We start from the raw sequence: 18,153 nt of genomic DNA, 5'->3' as shown, positions 1-18,153 counted from the left end.
CTCAGTTTTAGGGTTAGCTATCCCTTTAACATAACAGTCACAGTCACACTTATTGCATAATAGCTGATAACATCATTTTGCGCTCTGCAGAATTCCACCTCTGGAAAAGTGGATGTAGATGCAACTCAAATTGTGTAATTCGTGTATTAAATAAATTCCATGCACATAGACTGAAGTAGTTTAAGTCTTTGGCTCTTTTAATTGTGATGATTGTGGCTTACATTTAACAAAAACACACTAATTCCCTATCTCAACAAATTAGAATACTTCATAAGACCGATTTTTAATTAGTGAATTGTTGGCCTTCTGGAAAGTATTTTAATTTACTGTACATGTACTCAATACTTGGTAGGGGCTCCGTTTGCTTTAAATACTGGCTCAATTTGGCGTGACATGGAGGTGATCAGTTTGTGTCACTTCTGAGGTGGTATGGAAGCCCAGCTTTCTTTGACAGTGGCCTTTAGCTCATCTGCATTTTTTTGGTCTCTTGTTACTCATTTTCCTCTTGACAGTACCCCACAGATTTTCTATGGGGTTGGGGTCTGGTGAGTTTGCTGGCCAGTCAAGCACATCAACACCATGGTCATTTAACCAACTTTTGGTGCTTTTGGCAGTGTGGGCAGGTGCCATATCCTGCTGGAAAATAAAATCAGCATCTTCAAAAAGCTGGTCAGCAGAAGAAAGCATGAAGTGCTCCAAAATTTCTTGGTAAACGACTGCAGTGACTTTGATCCAATGGACAATGGACCAACACCAGCAGATGACACTGCACCCCAAATCATCACAGACTGTGGAAACTTAACACTGGACTTCAAGTCCAAGCTTCTCCATCTTTCCTCCAGACTCTAGGACCTTGGTTTCCAAATGAAATACAAAACTTGCTCTCATCTGAAAAGAGGACTTTGGACCACTGGGCAACAGTCCAGTTCCTCTTCTCCTTAGTCCAGGTAAGACGCCTCTGATGTTGGCTGTGGTTCAGGAGTGGCTTTACAAGAAGAATACGACAGCTGTAGCCAAATTCTCTGACACGTCTGTGTGGTGGCTCTTGATGCCTTGACCCCAGCCTCAGTCCATTCCCTGTGAAGTTCATTCAAATTCTTGAATCGATTTTGCTTGAAAATCCTCATAAGGCTACGGTTCTTATGTTGTGCATCTTTTTTCCTTCCACACTTTTTCATTCCACTCAACTTTCTGTTAACATGCTTGGATACAGCACTCTGTGAACAGCCAGCTTCTTTGGCAATGAATGTTTGTAGCTTACCTCCTTGTGAAGGGTGTCATTGATTGTCTTCTGGACAACTGTCAGATCAGCAGTCTTCCCCATGATTGTGTAACCTAGTGAACAAAACTGAGAGACCATTTTGAAGGCTCAGGAAACCTTTGCAGTTGTTTTTAGTTGATTAGCTGATTGGCATGTCACCATCTAATTTGTTGAGATAGTGAATTGGTGGGGTTTTGTTAAATGTGAGCCAAAATCATCACAATTAAAAGAACCAAAGACGTCAGTCTGTGTGCATTAGAGATGGGCGATATATCGCATGCGATTGTCACGCACATTTCGTCAGTATAGCCGGTTCCCTGATTAGCGGTAAATCGCCATCACCTACTTTCACATGGAGCGGCATTTCATAGACAGAGCCATAGATCACTGACAATCTACGCAATATCGCGTGCATTATCCCAGATGAATCGCCTTTGATAATGAACGCGATATTGCGTAGCTTGTCAGTGATCTACGGCTCTGTCTATGAAATGCCACTCCATGTGAAAGTAGGTGATGGCGATTTACCGCTAATCAGGGAACCGGCTTCACTGACGAAATGCGCGTGACAATAGCATGCGATATATCGCCCATCCCTAGTGTGCATTGAATTTATTTCATACACAAGTTTCACAATTTGAGTTGAATTAATGAAATAAATGAACTTTTCCACGACATTCTAATTTATTGAGATGTACCTGTATTCAGACATCAGAAATGTATTTTCCAAAATCAGGCGGGATGAGTGTGGGGTTAATGGTGGTCACAGCACCAGCAGGCATGCATAAAAGAACATCCTATCTGCTCGATATGAGCAATAGATTTGTTTCTCTCTCACTGGATAAACTCTGGCTGATAGCCATAATAAACCTACGGCATGGCACTTTGAATAGGTTGGCTCTGACTAGTAAGCTGCTTCTACATGGCTCATAAACAGGACAGCCTCCTCAGATCTAACATGTTGCCAAGCAACCACTACTTTTTAGGGGGGGGGGATGCAAAACAGACTCTCTGAAATCATACTGTATCTTCCCAATGAATTATGACTATCACAGTATCATATGAAATGCCATTATGATCATCCACATACTGTAAGCTTTGTATTTTATGCACTGAAGCAGCACAGAAGAAAGGGATAGCAAACTGCTAATGATAAATGGGGAAACAAGAATTTAAAATAATTTTAGGTAGGTCTTATAACAGTGCAGTCATCTAATTAGATTTTGAATTTATATATAATACTTTCAAGAATGAAGTGTATTTCCTCAGAAGTACTTCCCTTCACTTTGTTTAAGCTTAGAAAATTGTGATCGCAACTTGCCAAAGACCTTTTTGATGTATATTAGAGCAGGGTTTCCCTTATTAAAGGGTCTCCCTTATTAAACCCAGTTAAATTAACTCATCAGCTCATTTCATAGCTTTTATTTAAAATTATATAAGGGGTACAATTAAAATAGAATTGTGTTTTTTTTTTTAGAAGTCTCATATTTAGTGGCTCTTCTATGAGGCTACTAAAACATCCTTTAATGTAGATTGGTACACTTTGAGATTGCATGCTCTGTTACAAAAAACTTCTCATGGTTATTTGCTATCAAAGAGGTCCACCCACATATATCTCACAGCATGAATACAAAAATAGCTTGATTAAACTAAAAAGTGGCACATGCAGTTCTGCTAAAGAAACAGCACAAGACTGGTTCTTCTAGCTTAATGTTGTTGTATTAATTGTGTCCAGAACTTTTCAAGGAGCAAGACTAGGAGAAAATTGCTTGAGTTTGAAATATTTAATGATCTCAGAATTCCTAAGCTTGGTGTTCCTTTAATTCTAAACAGATCTTTTCAATGTGACTTCCATAGAGAGCCACAGCTGGTGCACGATCATATGGAAGTGAAGTAAATGAAGGCAAAAGCACCTCTGTAAATCAGCAGCAAAAAGAGCAGGAATACTTATCTGAAGCAGTTACCATGGAGACCAACCAGCTTTCAGAAATGGCTGATCTAACAGACTGTAAAATGAATCCTTGGTGTACAGAGGACCAGAGATGTCAATTCACTGAGGAGGTGAATGAATGTTTTGCCATATATTTGCCAGAGTGCCTGGATACCAAACAGAGCCACCCCCATGAAGATCTGGATGGGCAAGAAAACAAAGCCATAATTAATGAATGTGATAGCTCAGGTGAGTCTGATGGAAGCAAAGACTCTCAAGAAGGCATTATGGTGAAGGTCAATGAACAAGATGAACCAGATGCCAGAGAATCTTTGGCCTTTGAGTCTCATGAAGAGCCTCTTGTGAATGACACACCAGAAGAAGAAATGGAAATCAACAATTTCGAGGATACACAAGAGGAAAAACCCGATGAACCTGAGGAGAGGCTGGAAGCACAAGAAGAATCTGTGCTGGAGCAGCAAATGAATGAGTTGGTGATTTCTGAAGTCCCGACTGAATCTTGTCCAGATATGGATGGAGAGGACCTAAGTGATTGTCTGCTAGTAGAGATGGCCATCATTTCGTCAGACAGTGATGCTGAAGAGCAGTGGAGGTCTTTAGGTCCATCAACTGTAGATAAAGAAGAGATTGAGGAGAACGGTGATCTCTTGAGGATGGATGAAGCAGAGGTAAACTCAGAAGACCAAGCAAGGCAGGAAGGCAATGAAGTGATTGAGAGCAATGCTGAACTTGAAGATGAAGCTCTGGCTTTGAACATTAATAAAAGTGAGATTCTAGAACAACCAGAGTGTTCCACTGAATGTGAGCTACAAGATATTTCTTTGGACTCCTCTGCCCATTACTGCAGTTTAACCAAGATTGCAGAGGATGAGGAAGAGCTTGGTAAAACCTCAAAGCATAACCTTCAGCGTCTGTCCTGTTCAACTTCAGAGCTTGACAAAAAGTTGCCAAAAGACTTCTGCGTGGTTCAGGAAATAAAGAGTGAGAATGTCAGCACGGAGCATCTGGATTTTAGGATGGCTCGCAAGCAGTGGCAGAAGATGGAAGAGCAAACAAAAGGTCTGGTGCACCGGCCAGCGATAAGGCAGGCATCTTGCCAGGGTGGACACAGCTTAATGTACAAGCCTGTTCGCAACATTGATCGCCCCAGAAGAGAACCTGACACAGAGAATCTTGGTCTCGGTGATTACCAATACACTCAATTCAGCCCCTGTTCAGAGGACTCTGGTCTAGATGACACAAGCTATAGGTCTCCCTATGATGAGCCAGAAACTCCAGTGGAGAGGGAGATTCGTGAAGCTCTCGAACGAGAAGAGATTTTCAGACGAGAGAGGGCAATGGCAAAGATGTCTGCTGGCGACACTATCCAAATTAAACCCAAGCCTGTCGTTCTTCACCACAGCAGATCTGGGGAGAAAAGTCTGATGTTTGACTCACCGGAGGACAGATGCAGATCTCAGAGACCTCCCAGTGCAAGAACTCCAACTTTGTCCATCACAGCTTCATCTGGAAGAAGTCCTACATACCATGAAATGACCGCCAACAATGTCATAATACTTGAGCCGGATTCGTACCCTAGCAGCCCACAAAGCCAAAGAAAAGGTGGGATGCTTTCTCCTGGGACGAGCAGTTTTCAAGAATGGCCATCCAACATGAACAATGTCATTATCCTGGAGACATCGAATCTCATCATCCGAAGTGCCTCGGAATTCTGCCTGAGCATTGCATGTCAAGAGACACAAGAGAGCACCTTTCAGAACAATCCCTTTTTCAAACTGCGCTCCCACAGCACCCAGTCTCTGGTGGATCAGGAGATCAAGTTGGTGAGGCAAAGAGAAGAGGAGCTTAGAAGGGAGAGAGCACAACTATATGTAAAGGAGAGATATGACACCATCCTCGTGTCCCCCAGCCAACTGCAGAATTTCACTTATGAGAAAACAGGTACCACATTTAGCAACCATTAGCATATTTACTTCATTGATGTCATTACATAAAGATGTAGTCCTTTCTCTTATTTGGACACTTTACAGGAGAGGTGCCAGCAAAATCTAAGTCATCCCCCTCCTCTCCATCTATGGCACGCAAAATGGATCGCTCAACTTTCTCCTGCGACCACAAGGTACACTATATTATATTTAGTCATGCTATGATTCAAAGCTGCAAACTGTAGATATTTTTCTGTTTTTCCTCTCATGTATCATTTATAACTGTCATGAATTCCATTGAGGTGTATCTTTCTTTTTTCATTCACATGTCTTTGACATCTCATTTATTTGTGCCCATTTCACCTTGATACTGGAAACTGCATGCAGTTTTACAGGTGAAGCTTTCTCCTTTAGTTCCCTGATGCACCTTACCTTCGAGTCAGACGGAAAAGTGCACTGGCCCAGAGGTGGGAAGCAGGTATCTTCGCCAATCATCAGCAACAAGACTGAATTTGCCTAAATGAAGCATCGAACCACAAATCAAGGTTCCATTACAGTATACTGTAAGCATGTGCAAATGGTTTTAGAGTAAAACATTCATTACTAGTACAAACCTGGAAAAATAATAGTTGAGTAAAAATATTAACAACTGATGTCATACCTTTATAAAAAATTGGGATGCTGGTATTTTCACTCTGAAATTTATCCTGGATAACCTTTTATATTATTCCAGATTAACAATTAATACCATAATGTATATTTAAATTGCACTATGTACAACAATTATGCCAAACATTAAGAAATGTATTATTCTAGTTTCAATTTACATAACATGTTATATTAACCATACAGTGGAGAGCAGAAGCAAATAAAAATACATTTATCTTTGATTTAATCTGATTAAAAGTGCAATTTATAAGACAAGGAAGACCGCTGCTCGGAACGTCTAAGAGTATATTGTGGATGTACTGTAGCTTGCAGAGGTGTTACAAGAAAAGTAGCTGGCTTCTGTACAATAATTACATTGTGAGACTTTTAAATATTTTATGCTTTGATTGTCTGGATATAATGTGCATTTATTCGTCTGTGAAAATCATTTAAAAGGTATGTGGATTTTACTTCATAAAATTCATGTTTGAAATGTTTTAATAGATATGTTTCTTCCTTGCAGGATGTTTTCAATGCAATATTCTGTTCAAACCTCGAATAAAATGAAACTGATAATTACTTGTCTTGCTCTATAAATAATAAGGTCTTTATTCCAGTTTCTGTACTGCCATATGATTCATTGGTTATACATCCCCAATTGAGATGAGCAGTGAGATACAGAATGCTGAGTTTCCAAGCACAAAAACAGCAAGGATAGCCACTCTAAACTTAGTATCCTGTGGAAGCAGAAATAATAGCATGCTAATGCTAATCAAGATGCTAATCAAGATGCTAATGCATGAGGTAGGCCTTGATTGTTAGTTTTTGTTCTGCATATTCTACCTTTTTCCTTTTATGATTAAAATTAAAGAAATAGTCCACCCCAAAAAATTCATTTAGCTGAAAATGTACTGTGTGTGTGTGTGTGTGTGTGTGTGTGTGTGCATGCGTGTGCGTGTGTGTGTGTGTATATATATATATATATATATATATATATATATATATATATGAAGATCTAGGTTAGTTTATTTCTTTGTTGGAAGAAATTTGGAGAAATTTAGCATTACATCATTTGCTTACCAGTGGATCCTCTGCAGTAAATGGGTGCCGTAAGAATGAGAGTTCAAAACATCACAACAATCCACAGTTAATCAACACAACTCCAGTACAGAAATGTATGTCTTGTGAACAGAAAGCTGTGTGTTTGAAAAAAACAAATTTATCAATAAGACATGTTTAAACTTCAAACTGTTGCTTCAAATAAAATAAGAGTCCTCTATCCATAATATAGCTTTCTCCAGTGACAAAGTTGCCTTATCTCAATCAGGCGAGAAAAATGTAAAAATAAAGCACTATTTAGTTAAAACAGTTATAAACAAATATTCTGGTGCGGAGATGGGCTTTTACACTGGAAGAAGTATTGGACTTACAATGGACTTATTTTGGTCCGAAGCGACAGTTTTAAAGTTAAATTGGTTCAATGATGGATTTCATTCTTATAAACTCACAGCTTTCTGCTTCGCAAGATGTAAACTGATGGACTGGAATCATGATTTTTTTATCAGCTGTTTGGACTCTCAATCTGACTGCATCCATTCACTCCAGATGATCCATTGGTGAGCAAGTGATGTAATTCTGAACTTATCCAAATCTGTTCAAATGAAAAAACCTACTCAGGGCCTGAGGGTGAGCCAATTTTAGCCAACTTTTCATTTTCAGGTGAACATTGCTTTAATGTTTTCATCTTCTCCTTTACGTTGAGTAAAGTTTAAACTCACTCATACATCGCCTAAATTCTCTGAGAGAACTGGAAGTTCATCCTCATGTGCACTTCCTGTTGAAATAAGGGAGATTGCTAAACAACATGTTTTGCTTCATTTCACTCTCAGTTTGAATCATCTTACAATTTCTGTCTAAACCACAGGCAGAGGGAACGTGACTCAACACGCACATACTTCCAGCTGAATCAGATGGGAACTAATCACTTACAGTATAAACCAAAAACTTAGAAACAAATCAAATTAAAATACAATTAAATGAGTCTTTAAAACTTATTAAATGAAATATACAAACATAAATGTGAAATATACATAAACAAACCTTTTCTAATAACCCCATTCTTATGAAGTCATAACACCAGCTTTAACCCAATGGTCCAAACCACAAAAGCAGAGACTGAGAGACTGTTGCTTTATTCCAAAAAAACATGGAAACCACTGAAATAGAAATGGATGAGCACCAGCTCTCTGCACAGAACCAGTGTCCTTATATTATCATTATCTATAACTATAACTATTACAAAAATATTTTTTGTTAATTGAAAGAAAGAATAAATTATACCTTTGCAAGTAGCTTAAATAAGTTTAAATACTACTAAAACTAAAACTTAAATAATAATATACTAAAGCTATATAGAAACATTTAACAAAAATAAATATATATAAATGAGAATACCACATAACAAAATTACTAAAATTTATATAGAAAAAGTAAAATAAATATGAATAAGAAAACAAAAAAAGAGTGCTAATTAAAAATATTAAATAAAAATATTGAATGAATAAATATGAATAAAAAATGACAGTATTTAGCAATTTATTCCAATTATTTCATAACATGTAGTGGTTTATCCAATACCGATTTGTCATTTAACAGATGCTTTATCCATAGCAACTACAATAACTTTTCAAGGGTACAGTTGTGATAATTCTTGGGTTGCCCATTGCAGGGTTTGAACATTTCCATTTCCTGACCATATATTTAACCATACAGGGAATTATCGGTATCCTGGAGTAAACTTGTTTACAGCCAAACACATACCATGACATTTCATGAGCAGTGGAGATCGAGAACCAGAATCTCAAGAGGGCCGGTAATGATCTGATGATGGGATGGTATCAGTGGGTGCCGCGTGTGTCCGTGGATCATACCTGCAGCACAACAATAAAACTCATGAGATAATGTCAAACATAATTTCAATTATATCATAAAAATAGCATTAAAAAAAAGGCTTTAAAATTTGCTATAAACCTGTGCTATCTTTCAGTACAACACCTGGTTAAAGTGATTTAAAAATGTATTTGTGCCTGTTTCTATGTAAAGTTTAATTTCGGCTTCATCAAGCTAGCTGTAACTATTTTATTCAGTGTGCACTCAGCGACCCTGTCATAAAATAAATGACAGGAAACGAGTCCTGATTGCTGAGGTCATCACAGACACTTGTTAATTAGTAAAGTCAGAAGTCCAAATCTGTGGATTAACACACAGTGGGGAGGCCATAAAAACAGTTATGTGCCACACTGTATCTGATGAAACACAACCATTTGCCAAAACTTTTTCAGAGAAGGAGAAATAAATCCCTTTTGGAAAATGATGATAGATTTCATGACCGGAAACTCGGGATCTAGAGAACTTGCACTGAACTCTCCAGCCTACATCAGTCAGCACAGACTCCAGGGGAAGTGAATCATGCTGATTACATTTCCGACTGCATAAAACAAGCTGCCGTCTTTTTGGACTATAATGTTTATATAGGTCTTTAAATTAAGTCGTAACATAATGCAATACTAAAAACGTAAAAAGAATTACAACCATAAAGTGTCCTCTCACCTTGGATGATATCTCTGGATATGTCGGGCCTGTTGTGTGTGCAGCTTCTAACATGACCCTGCCCATTTATCCACAAGTACACATCATCATCTCTCAACCAAACATCAAGATCTTCAGGGTCACATGAATATATCTAGTCAGTTCATTATGATGCAGGTACAGTATGCATTTGATCATCCATTCATCCTTGGACAGAGCAAAGGAGATGTATCCCTGTGCAGGGCCACTGAGCTCAAAGGAAACAGTCTGGCCCAAAGCAGAATAAATAAGGAAAGAGCAGTCTGTGTTCACAGAAGGGTTACAGCAGACAGGCTCAATGAGACCAGACTTCGACTTGCCACATTTCTAAATATTTTCAATATTGAAAGACAAAGTAAGAGCAGAATGGCACTCACAGAAACTGTACAGTGGGAGGAGCATTGGACGGGGCTTTCCAAATCACCTGAATTTCTGTGTTTTTGGCATTGCTGGTGTGGCTAACTGCAGAACCCTTTACATTAAAAGCAGATTTTGAGCCACACTTATTTTTAAATTTAAATTTTATTAAAATGTGTAATCTGAATTTACAACCCGAATTCCAGAAAAGTTGGGACGTTTTTTAAATTTTAATAAAATGAAAACTAAAGGAATTTCAAATCACATGAGCCAATATTTTATTCACAATAGAACATAGATAACGTAGCAAATGTTTAAACTGAGAAATTGTACACTTTTATCCACTTAATTAGCTCATTTAAAATTTAATGCCTGCTACAGGTCTCAAAAAAGTTGGCACGGGGGCAACAAATGGCTAAAAGCAAGCAGTTTTGAAAAGATTCAGCTGGGAGAACATCTAGTGATTAATTAAGTTAATTGATATCAGGTCTGTAACATGATTAGCTATAAAAGCTTTGTCTTAGAGAAGCAGAGTCTCTCAGAAGTAAAGATGGGCAGAGGCTCTCCAATCTGTGAAAGACTGCGAAAAAAATTGTGGAAAACTTTAAAAACAATGTTCCTCAACGTCAAATTGCAAAGGCTTTGCAAATCTCATCATCTACAGTGCATAACATCATCAAAAGATTCAGAGAAACTGGAGAAATCTCTGTGCGTAAGGGACAAGGCCGGAGACCTTTATTGGATGCCCGTGGTCTTCGGGCTCTCAGACGACACTGCATCACTCATCGGCATGATTGTGTCAATGACATTACTAAATGGGCCCAGGAATACTTTTAAGAAACCACTGTCGGTAAACACAATCCGCCGTGCCATCAGCAGATGCCAACTAAAGCTCTATCATGCAAAAAGGAAGCCATATGTGAACATGGTCCAGAAGCGCCGTCGTGTCCTGTGGGCCAAGGCTCATTTAAAATGGACTATTTCAAAGTGGAATAGTGTTTTATGGTCAGACGAGTCCAAATTAGACATTCTTGTTGGAAATCACGGATGCCGTGTCCTCCGGGCTAAAGAGGAGGGAGACCTTCCAGCATGTTATCAGCGTTCAGTTCAAAAGCCAGCATCTCTGATGGTATGGGGGTGCATAAGTGCATACGGTATGGGCAGCTTGCATGTTTTGGAAGGCTCTGTGAATGCTGAAAGGTATATAAAGGTTTTAGAGCAACATATGCTTCCCTCCAAACAACGTCTATTTCAGGGAAGGCCTTGTTTATTTCAGCAGGACAATGCAAAACCACATACTGCAGCTATAACAACAGCATGGCTTCGTCGTAGAAGAGTCCGGGTGCTAACCTGGCCTGCCTGCAGTCCAGATCTTTCACCTATAGAGAACATTTGGCGCATCATTAAACGAAAAATATGTCAAAGACGACCACGAACTCTTCAGCAGCTGGAAATCTATATAAGGCAAGAATGGGACCAAATTCCAACAGCAAAACTCCAGCAACTCATAGCCTCAATGCCCAGACGTTTTCAAACTGTTTTGAAAAGAAAAGGAGATGCTACCCCATGGTAAACATGCCCCGTCCCAACTATTTTGAGACCTGTAGCAGAAATCAAAATTTAAATGAGCTCATTTTGTGCATAAAATTGTAAACTTTCTAAGTTTAAACATTTGCTATGTTATCTATGTTCTATTGTGAATAAAATATTGGCTCATGTGATTTGAAAGTCTTTTAGTTTTCATTTTATTAAAATTTAAAAAACGTCCCACTTTTCTGGAATTCGGGTTGTATTTCTGAAATTTCTTTACATTTTTAGCAGCCATAGTCTGCAGTCATATGATCATTAAGAAATCACTCTCATATGCTGATTTGGTGCTCAAGAAACATTTCTTATTATCATCAATACTGAAAACCATTCCACTGCTTATTTTTTTTTGCAGAAACCATAATAGACTTTTCTTCAGTATATGAATAGAAAGTTCCAAAGAACAGCATTTACTAAATTTTTTTAAATAATATTTTAAACGGCAATGTAAATATTGTTTATACCATGTACTGTACCTCTATTTTGTTCCATGTCAAACACTGAGAAATATCAGGATATACCAATATGAAAGAGCCAATAGCTGGTCCATCAGGGATTGTAGCATCTTGGGCCTGAATTAGAAAGCCCTCAAAGTGCTCACTTCCAGAGAAAATGACTATGGACATTGAAAGTGGTAATAAATAAAGGCAAGGAAGCAATCACTGTTCAACATTACTCTAAACTGTCAAAAAATAGAATCATTGGTTCATTTAAATAGGTTTTACCCCCTTACCACTGGATATTGTATTGTCCCCCGGGCTGAAATGACTGGTATTCACAGCCATTGTGTATGGACTGCCAGTAGCCTAGTGTTGGGTTGGCATTCTGGCATCATGCTCTCACAAGATTTCTCTGCCTTTCCATTTTTGTATCCACTTAGAGGTCAAACACAAAGTCCAGGGGATCGCCAGAGCAGTTATATGCTATATATATATATATATATATATATATATATATATATATATATATATATATATATATATATATATATATATATATATATATATATATATATATATATATATATATATATATATACCGGTATATATGATAAACAGAGTGTTAGTTAATAGAGTTAATACAGTTAATAGAGGTTGAAAAGTAAGCACTGCTCTTATCTTGTCAGCAACCTGTCTGCTCAGGTATTGCTGGCAGATAATACTTGTATGGTTTGAACATGAATATGCTGGTCATGTCACATATTAGGACTCTGTAGGTCCATCACCACAAGCTGGAGACACTACCTGAAACAAATCCCTGCGGTTGTTTGTTGTAATCTATTTATTTATTTGCTTGTTTGTTTATTTATTAAACGAATGTAATGTCAATACGTGACTCGGCTACACATGTTTCTATCTAAACATCTATTATTTTTATAAAAATGCACTGTGTCTAAAACATTTTATTCAAATGGCAACTGTGTCCTGTATCAGTGTATTTACGGTAACGTTAGAGGGAAGCGGAGAATTACAGCCGACAGCCGTGCACACGCCTCCTTCACCAGCGACGAGAACGTCCTTCAGAACGGCCAAACACAGGAAGATACTCTGGTGTGTCTTTAAACTCTGCTGCTCATAGCCGTGCCAAAAATGATCGAAATGTTTATATCAATTAGGATTTCAGACTGTCGTGTATCAGAATAGAATAGTACGCATGTTGCAGTGTACTGACTTGGCTTGGCAAATGTTTCTGGGTCTCCTGATTACTAAACTTGATTGGCCTTTATCTGCTAGATTCTTAACCTCGACCAGTCTGAGTTAGAGTATACTTTCTGCCAGTGCCTTTAAATGCCCGTCATGTCATGTTTACTGTAGTAGTCTGATTCATTTCCGCCAATCGGTTCTTTCGAACAGTTCGTAACCGGAAAAAAAAACGATTCAGTGATTATTTTCGCTCTGAACGAAAATATTGCGGTATATACGTATGCATGTTGATGTGTATCAGCTCCATCAATCAAATCTCTTGTTATCAGTTCACACATCCGTTCTCGACTCATTACGAGTCGGACATGTTCTAAAATACAGTGAACAAGTTCAACCGATTGAAAAGATCCGACTCAAACGAATGATTCGTTCATAACGGACAGTGCTAATGTCAAACTACCAGAGGTGGTGATTGTGTACTAAGCTTACTAACATACGGATACAATTCCTGACGGAGGTATATTCATGTATTACTGCAGAACACTCCGGCAGTTTGGGTTGTTGTAGTGCTCACTCGTTATGGCTCTTGCACTCTGTCAAACGGTAAAATGTTGTAATAATTTGCCCATGTAACGTTCAATTGGAAATGGTTGCAATTGTTTAGTTATTCAGAAGTTACAGTAGGGATTATGTTAAGGTGACTAAATGTCATCTATTAAGTAGTACAATGTGATGATTTGCATATCTTTGGTTCACTTTGCAGTGAACGGGTTCCTGTTGATTACCGGTTCTTAACTGCATTAAGGACGTTCTAAAATAAGCAGGCAATCATGACAGCTAAACAAATAAGAGTGATGGTCCTCAACGACATGGAGAAACTCGACAGGACACTCTTCCGTATGGAACAAGGTAAGTTTTAGCTTACGTTTATCGCGTTGCATCATCCTCAAATATGAGTGCATTGTAGTGTGATAATGTTAAGTGCGGAACATTTGTGGTTATTTATAAACTGTGTTGTGCTCTCAGGTGCCAACTTCATGGCTCCTTTTATTCATGCACTAATAAATTGTAAATATATTGCAGAAGAGATCTGCACCGACTATATGAAAAGGTCACTATAATGCGTCCATGTGAGAAATTCATAATGGAACATTCCAGCAAACAAATCTTAAGAACTTTTCACTTTTAATTCCACAGAGAACATTTTTGAGGAGGTTATTATTTGTCTTACTTTATATGTTGAAAATCATATGCATCCTCATTCTCAGATGCTGTTAATGAATACTTTCAATTAGGGATGCACGATCATGATTTTTCATGGCCAATACCGTTTTTAACAAGCAAACTGGCCGATTCCGATACCGATTTCCGATTTTTTTTTATTTATCTTTAAGCAACTAACAAGAAAGAAGTCAAGTGTGCATAAACAAGATGTTTATTTGGTATTTAAAAGGCCAAAATAGCTTTTAGCTATTGAAAACAATAACCGTAACCATCTGAAATTAACGGCAGTAACTGCACAGTAAGTAGCCTACATTCAATACAAACATAGATGGTACAGACATCAGCATTTAGCTTTTGTTTTTGAATTGGGTTGAAACTACATAGAACTGGCCTTAAATGAAAAGATTAACTGTAACCATGTGAAATTAAAGGCAACAACTGCCTAGTTCTACAATCCAAACAACACATTCAATAAGATGTTTCTTAATCAGCATTCAGTATTTGTTTTAGTTTTTAAATTTGGTTAAAAAAAAAAAAAAAAAAAAAGGTCTTTACCAGTGAGACTAAATAAAAGTATGATATATAAATACATTATTCCAAAATGTAAAAAACAATTAATGTTGGTGTCAATAAAACAAAGATGCAAAGTGTTTCATTCATCCAATTAAAAAAAAAAAATAGGGTAATGATTCACATCTATATTTTTTTACTTGAGCCAATGAAAAATAAATAACTATTGTCTCAAATTAAAAAAATATAGATGTGAATCATTACCCTCAATTATTTTAATTGGATGAATTAAACTTTTTTTTCAGTGTGCTACAGCAGGTGATTTTTAAATCAAATTAGGTCGATATAATTTTAAGGTAAAATAAAAATAATCATCTTATACAGAACTGACGTTTACTTCTGGCTTTTCAAACGTGTATGCAAGTTCCACTTTACAAGAAAAAAAAAAGCATTTCAGTTTTGTCACAGTTTAGTCCGTTTCGTTTTTCATCCAACACGCGAGAAGTTGAGCTGAACATCCCTTCACTGTCTACACGTGTGCAGGGCACGGACTGGTACAGTATGCTCGCGCAGCTTCAGTCAGCAGGAAAGGGGCTCTTATTTTGTGCAGTCGGCAGTTCACATGTAGCTCTGCACTTCCAGTGCTGAACGGCTGCCCGTGTCCTGCGCACAGATTTCGAAATACTTCCTCACAAATTACATGATAGTGAATGATTACAATGTAGTCGGTGTACGCGGGCGCACTTTCGGGAAAATCGGCCGAAAAAAGACCAAAAACCGTCCGATTGCCGATCGCGTATTTTAAGCAAAAACCGGCCGGTTCCGGTTGATGGCCGGTCAGCCGGCCATCAATTGAGCTGAATATAGCTTGCATCTAATTTTTATCAAGATCGAAATTCTAGATCTTTTAAGAGACAAACGTCTCCGTTTAAAATAAAAATAAAAAAGTTTTATGCTGAAAGTGAAATCTGTGAGATGAGGAAGGTTGTAGCCTATATGGAATAGGCTTTTATTTGCCTCAATAATATTATATTTATAATATAGTGCTGTAATAATGATAATAATTCAATAAGGACAATAGTACAGCAAGTACATACTTGTTTTTGATGATAACGGTTTCATTTATTTATTCATTTTTCGATTTTATCATGCTAACACAATGCATTTTTGAGCACTACTATAATGGTAAATAAGTAAGGGTAATATATATGTATGTAATATGTAAGGCCATCCTTAAATATTCTTGTTTGCCGTAACCAGACCAACCCTATCAATTTAGGACAGACTCAAACATATTTATTTTTTATTTTTTTTGCTTTTAGCCCGACCAACTGGCCGGTTGTAAATTTGCGTTAACACCGACCAATTTTTTTTTTACTCTTCAAACAACTAATACAAAAGCAATAAAATAATATTCATTATATTTTAGTAAGTATTGTAAATATATAAATTGCCTAGGCCTACATACAAACGAAGGCTACGTTCTTTCTTAGGAAAAAAAAAAACGTGATGTCATCTATGTTTACATTATTGGTAACAGATGTCACACTACGGCCTGTGCGTTCGCTTGGTCTCATACTCTCATTCACTGTCAGAGTCAACGGTTCTCGCTTGGTAATGATGGCTGCGGCTGCAGTAAACAAAATGTTCGCGGTCACTGTTCAAAGTCATACGGGTTCGGGCACCATAATACATCTAAAAAATTCATTAAAACAGCTCGACACTGCTTTAACTTGGCACGAAGTTATGGAAAAACTGTTCCCAGATCTTTTCCCATCCCTTCTCCCGTCTAGTCTAAAACCGTGACCGTGTCGACTGTCACTTTATTTTTCGCAAATCTATTGTACGACTCGAAAACGAAAATAGGAAATTGAAGCGTGTCCAGGTTTTTTTTTTTTTTTTGGAACACGTGTCAGACAGCAACTGCAGCTTCGGACACACATGCATAACAGCAAATAATACTTCTGCACAATGTTTCTCTTTTTACAACAGAAATGTGAATTCTGCCGGTATTCAGACAGTCTCATGCATACAGAGACAGATTCGGGCTATGCGATTTTTTTGTTGTTGTTGAAATTTCTAATCATAAACACAGCCGTTTTGAAGCCTGCAGTAAATGTTTTGCATTGTTATGGCAGTCCACTCTGCTTATTGTTTTTCGAGAATGTTGCACTCCTGTTTGTCATTGTGCACGAAACTTCACGCCAATAAATCATCAGAAATATTGGTCTTTACCAATATATTGAATCTTTACATTCGTCCTGCCTGTTGTCTGTGGATTTACCTATATTTGGTGTTATTTGCCGTATAAAACGTATTTAGACATGCAAAATCGATTTTACAATCGATTCAATGAACACTTGTCACTCAAATCAAACAGGATTTTTTTCACAAAAGTGACAACCCAAGAAAGCTAATTAAAGGGATAGTTCACCCAAATAGTAAAATTATGTCATTAATAACTTACCCTCATGTTGTTCCAAACCCGTAAGTCCTCCGTTTATCTTTGGAACACAGTTTAAGATATTTTAGATTTAGTCCGAGATCTCTCAGTCCCTCCATTGAAGCTGTGTGAACGGTATACTGTCCATGTCCAGAAAGGTAAGAAAAACATCATCAAAGTAGTCCATGTGACATCATAGGGTTAGTTAGAATTTTTTGAAGCATCGAAAATACATTTTGGTCCTAAAATAGCAAAAACTACGACTTTATTCAGCATTGTCTTCTCTTCCGTGTCTGTTGTGTGAGAGAGTTCAAAACAAAGCAGTTTGTGATATCCGGTTCGCAAACGATTCGATGTAACCGGATCTTTTTGAACCAGTTGACCAAATCGAACTGAATCGTTTGAAATGGTTCGCGTCTCCAATACGCATTAATCCACAAATGACTTAAGCTGTAAACTGTTTTAATGTGGCTGACACTCCCTCTGAGTTCAAACAAACCAATATCCCAGAGTAATTAATGTACTCAAACAGTACACTGACTGAACTGCTGTGAAGAGAGAACTGAAGAAGAACACAGAGCCGAGCCAGATAACGAACAACAGACTCACTCATTCACGAGTCAAGAACCATTTCTGTCAGACACGTCCGATTCAAGAACCGAGGAGCTGATGATACTGCGCATGTGTGATTCAGCGTGAAGCAGACTGACACACAGAGCGTCTGAACCAAACTGATTCTTTTGGTTATTGATTCTGAACTGATTCTGTGCTAGTGTTATTAGTGCAGGTAAACAGAAGGCTTGAATCAAGGGCAATCAGCACCAATGACGCCATTACGTTGAGCGCAAAAGATCCGGTGAACCATTTTCTTCAACCAGTTTATTGAATCGAACTGTCCCAAAGAAGTACTGGTGTCTATTGTTCGTTATCTGGAGGAAGTAATGGACCTTATAGACTGGTTTGTGGAGGTAATTCCT

At 37.8% G+C, this 18,153-nt stretch overlaps 2 protein-coding genes across 2 annotated transcripts in view; both read left to right on the top strand.

Moving 5' to 3' along the window:
• Positions 1–849: 849 nt before the first annotated feature.
• Positions 850–6,361, top strand: LOC132155065 (uncharacterized). The gene is made up of 4 exons (XM_059563840.1): positions 850–947; positions 3,119–5,153; positions 5,243–5,331; positions 5,552–6,361. The coding sequence occupies exons 2-4, from the start codon at positions 3,227–3,229 to the stop codon at positions 5,645–5,647; spliced, it is 2,112 nt and encodes a 703-aa protein (XP_059419823.1). The 5' UTR covers positions 850–947; positions 3,119–3,226; the 3' UTR covers positions 5,648–6,361.
• Positions 6,362–13,545: 7,184 nt separating this feature from the next.
• LOC132155064 (glycogen debranching enzyme-like) overlaps positions 13,546–18,153 on the top strand; it is a 29,707-nt gene continuing 25,099 nt past the window's right edge. Inside the window, exon 1 of the mRNA XM_059563839.1 lies at positions 13,546–13,908. Within this exon, the coding sequence (XP_059419822.1) occupies positions 13,830–13,908 (79 nt within the window). The 5' untranslated portion in view covers positions 13,546–13,829. The remainder of the gene's footprint in view (positions 13,909–18,153) is intronic.

Source organism: Carassius carassius, chromosome 12 (genome assembly GCF_963082965.1).
Source record: "Carassius carassius chromosome 12, fCarCar2.1, whole genome shotgun sequence".
NCBI classification, from domain to species: Eukaryota; Metazoa; Chordata; class Actinopteri; order Cypriniformes; family Cyprinidae; genus Carassius; species Carassius carassius.
Note: the sequence above shows the minus strand (reverse complement) of the source record. Positions and strands in the feature narration are given on the sequence as shown.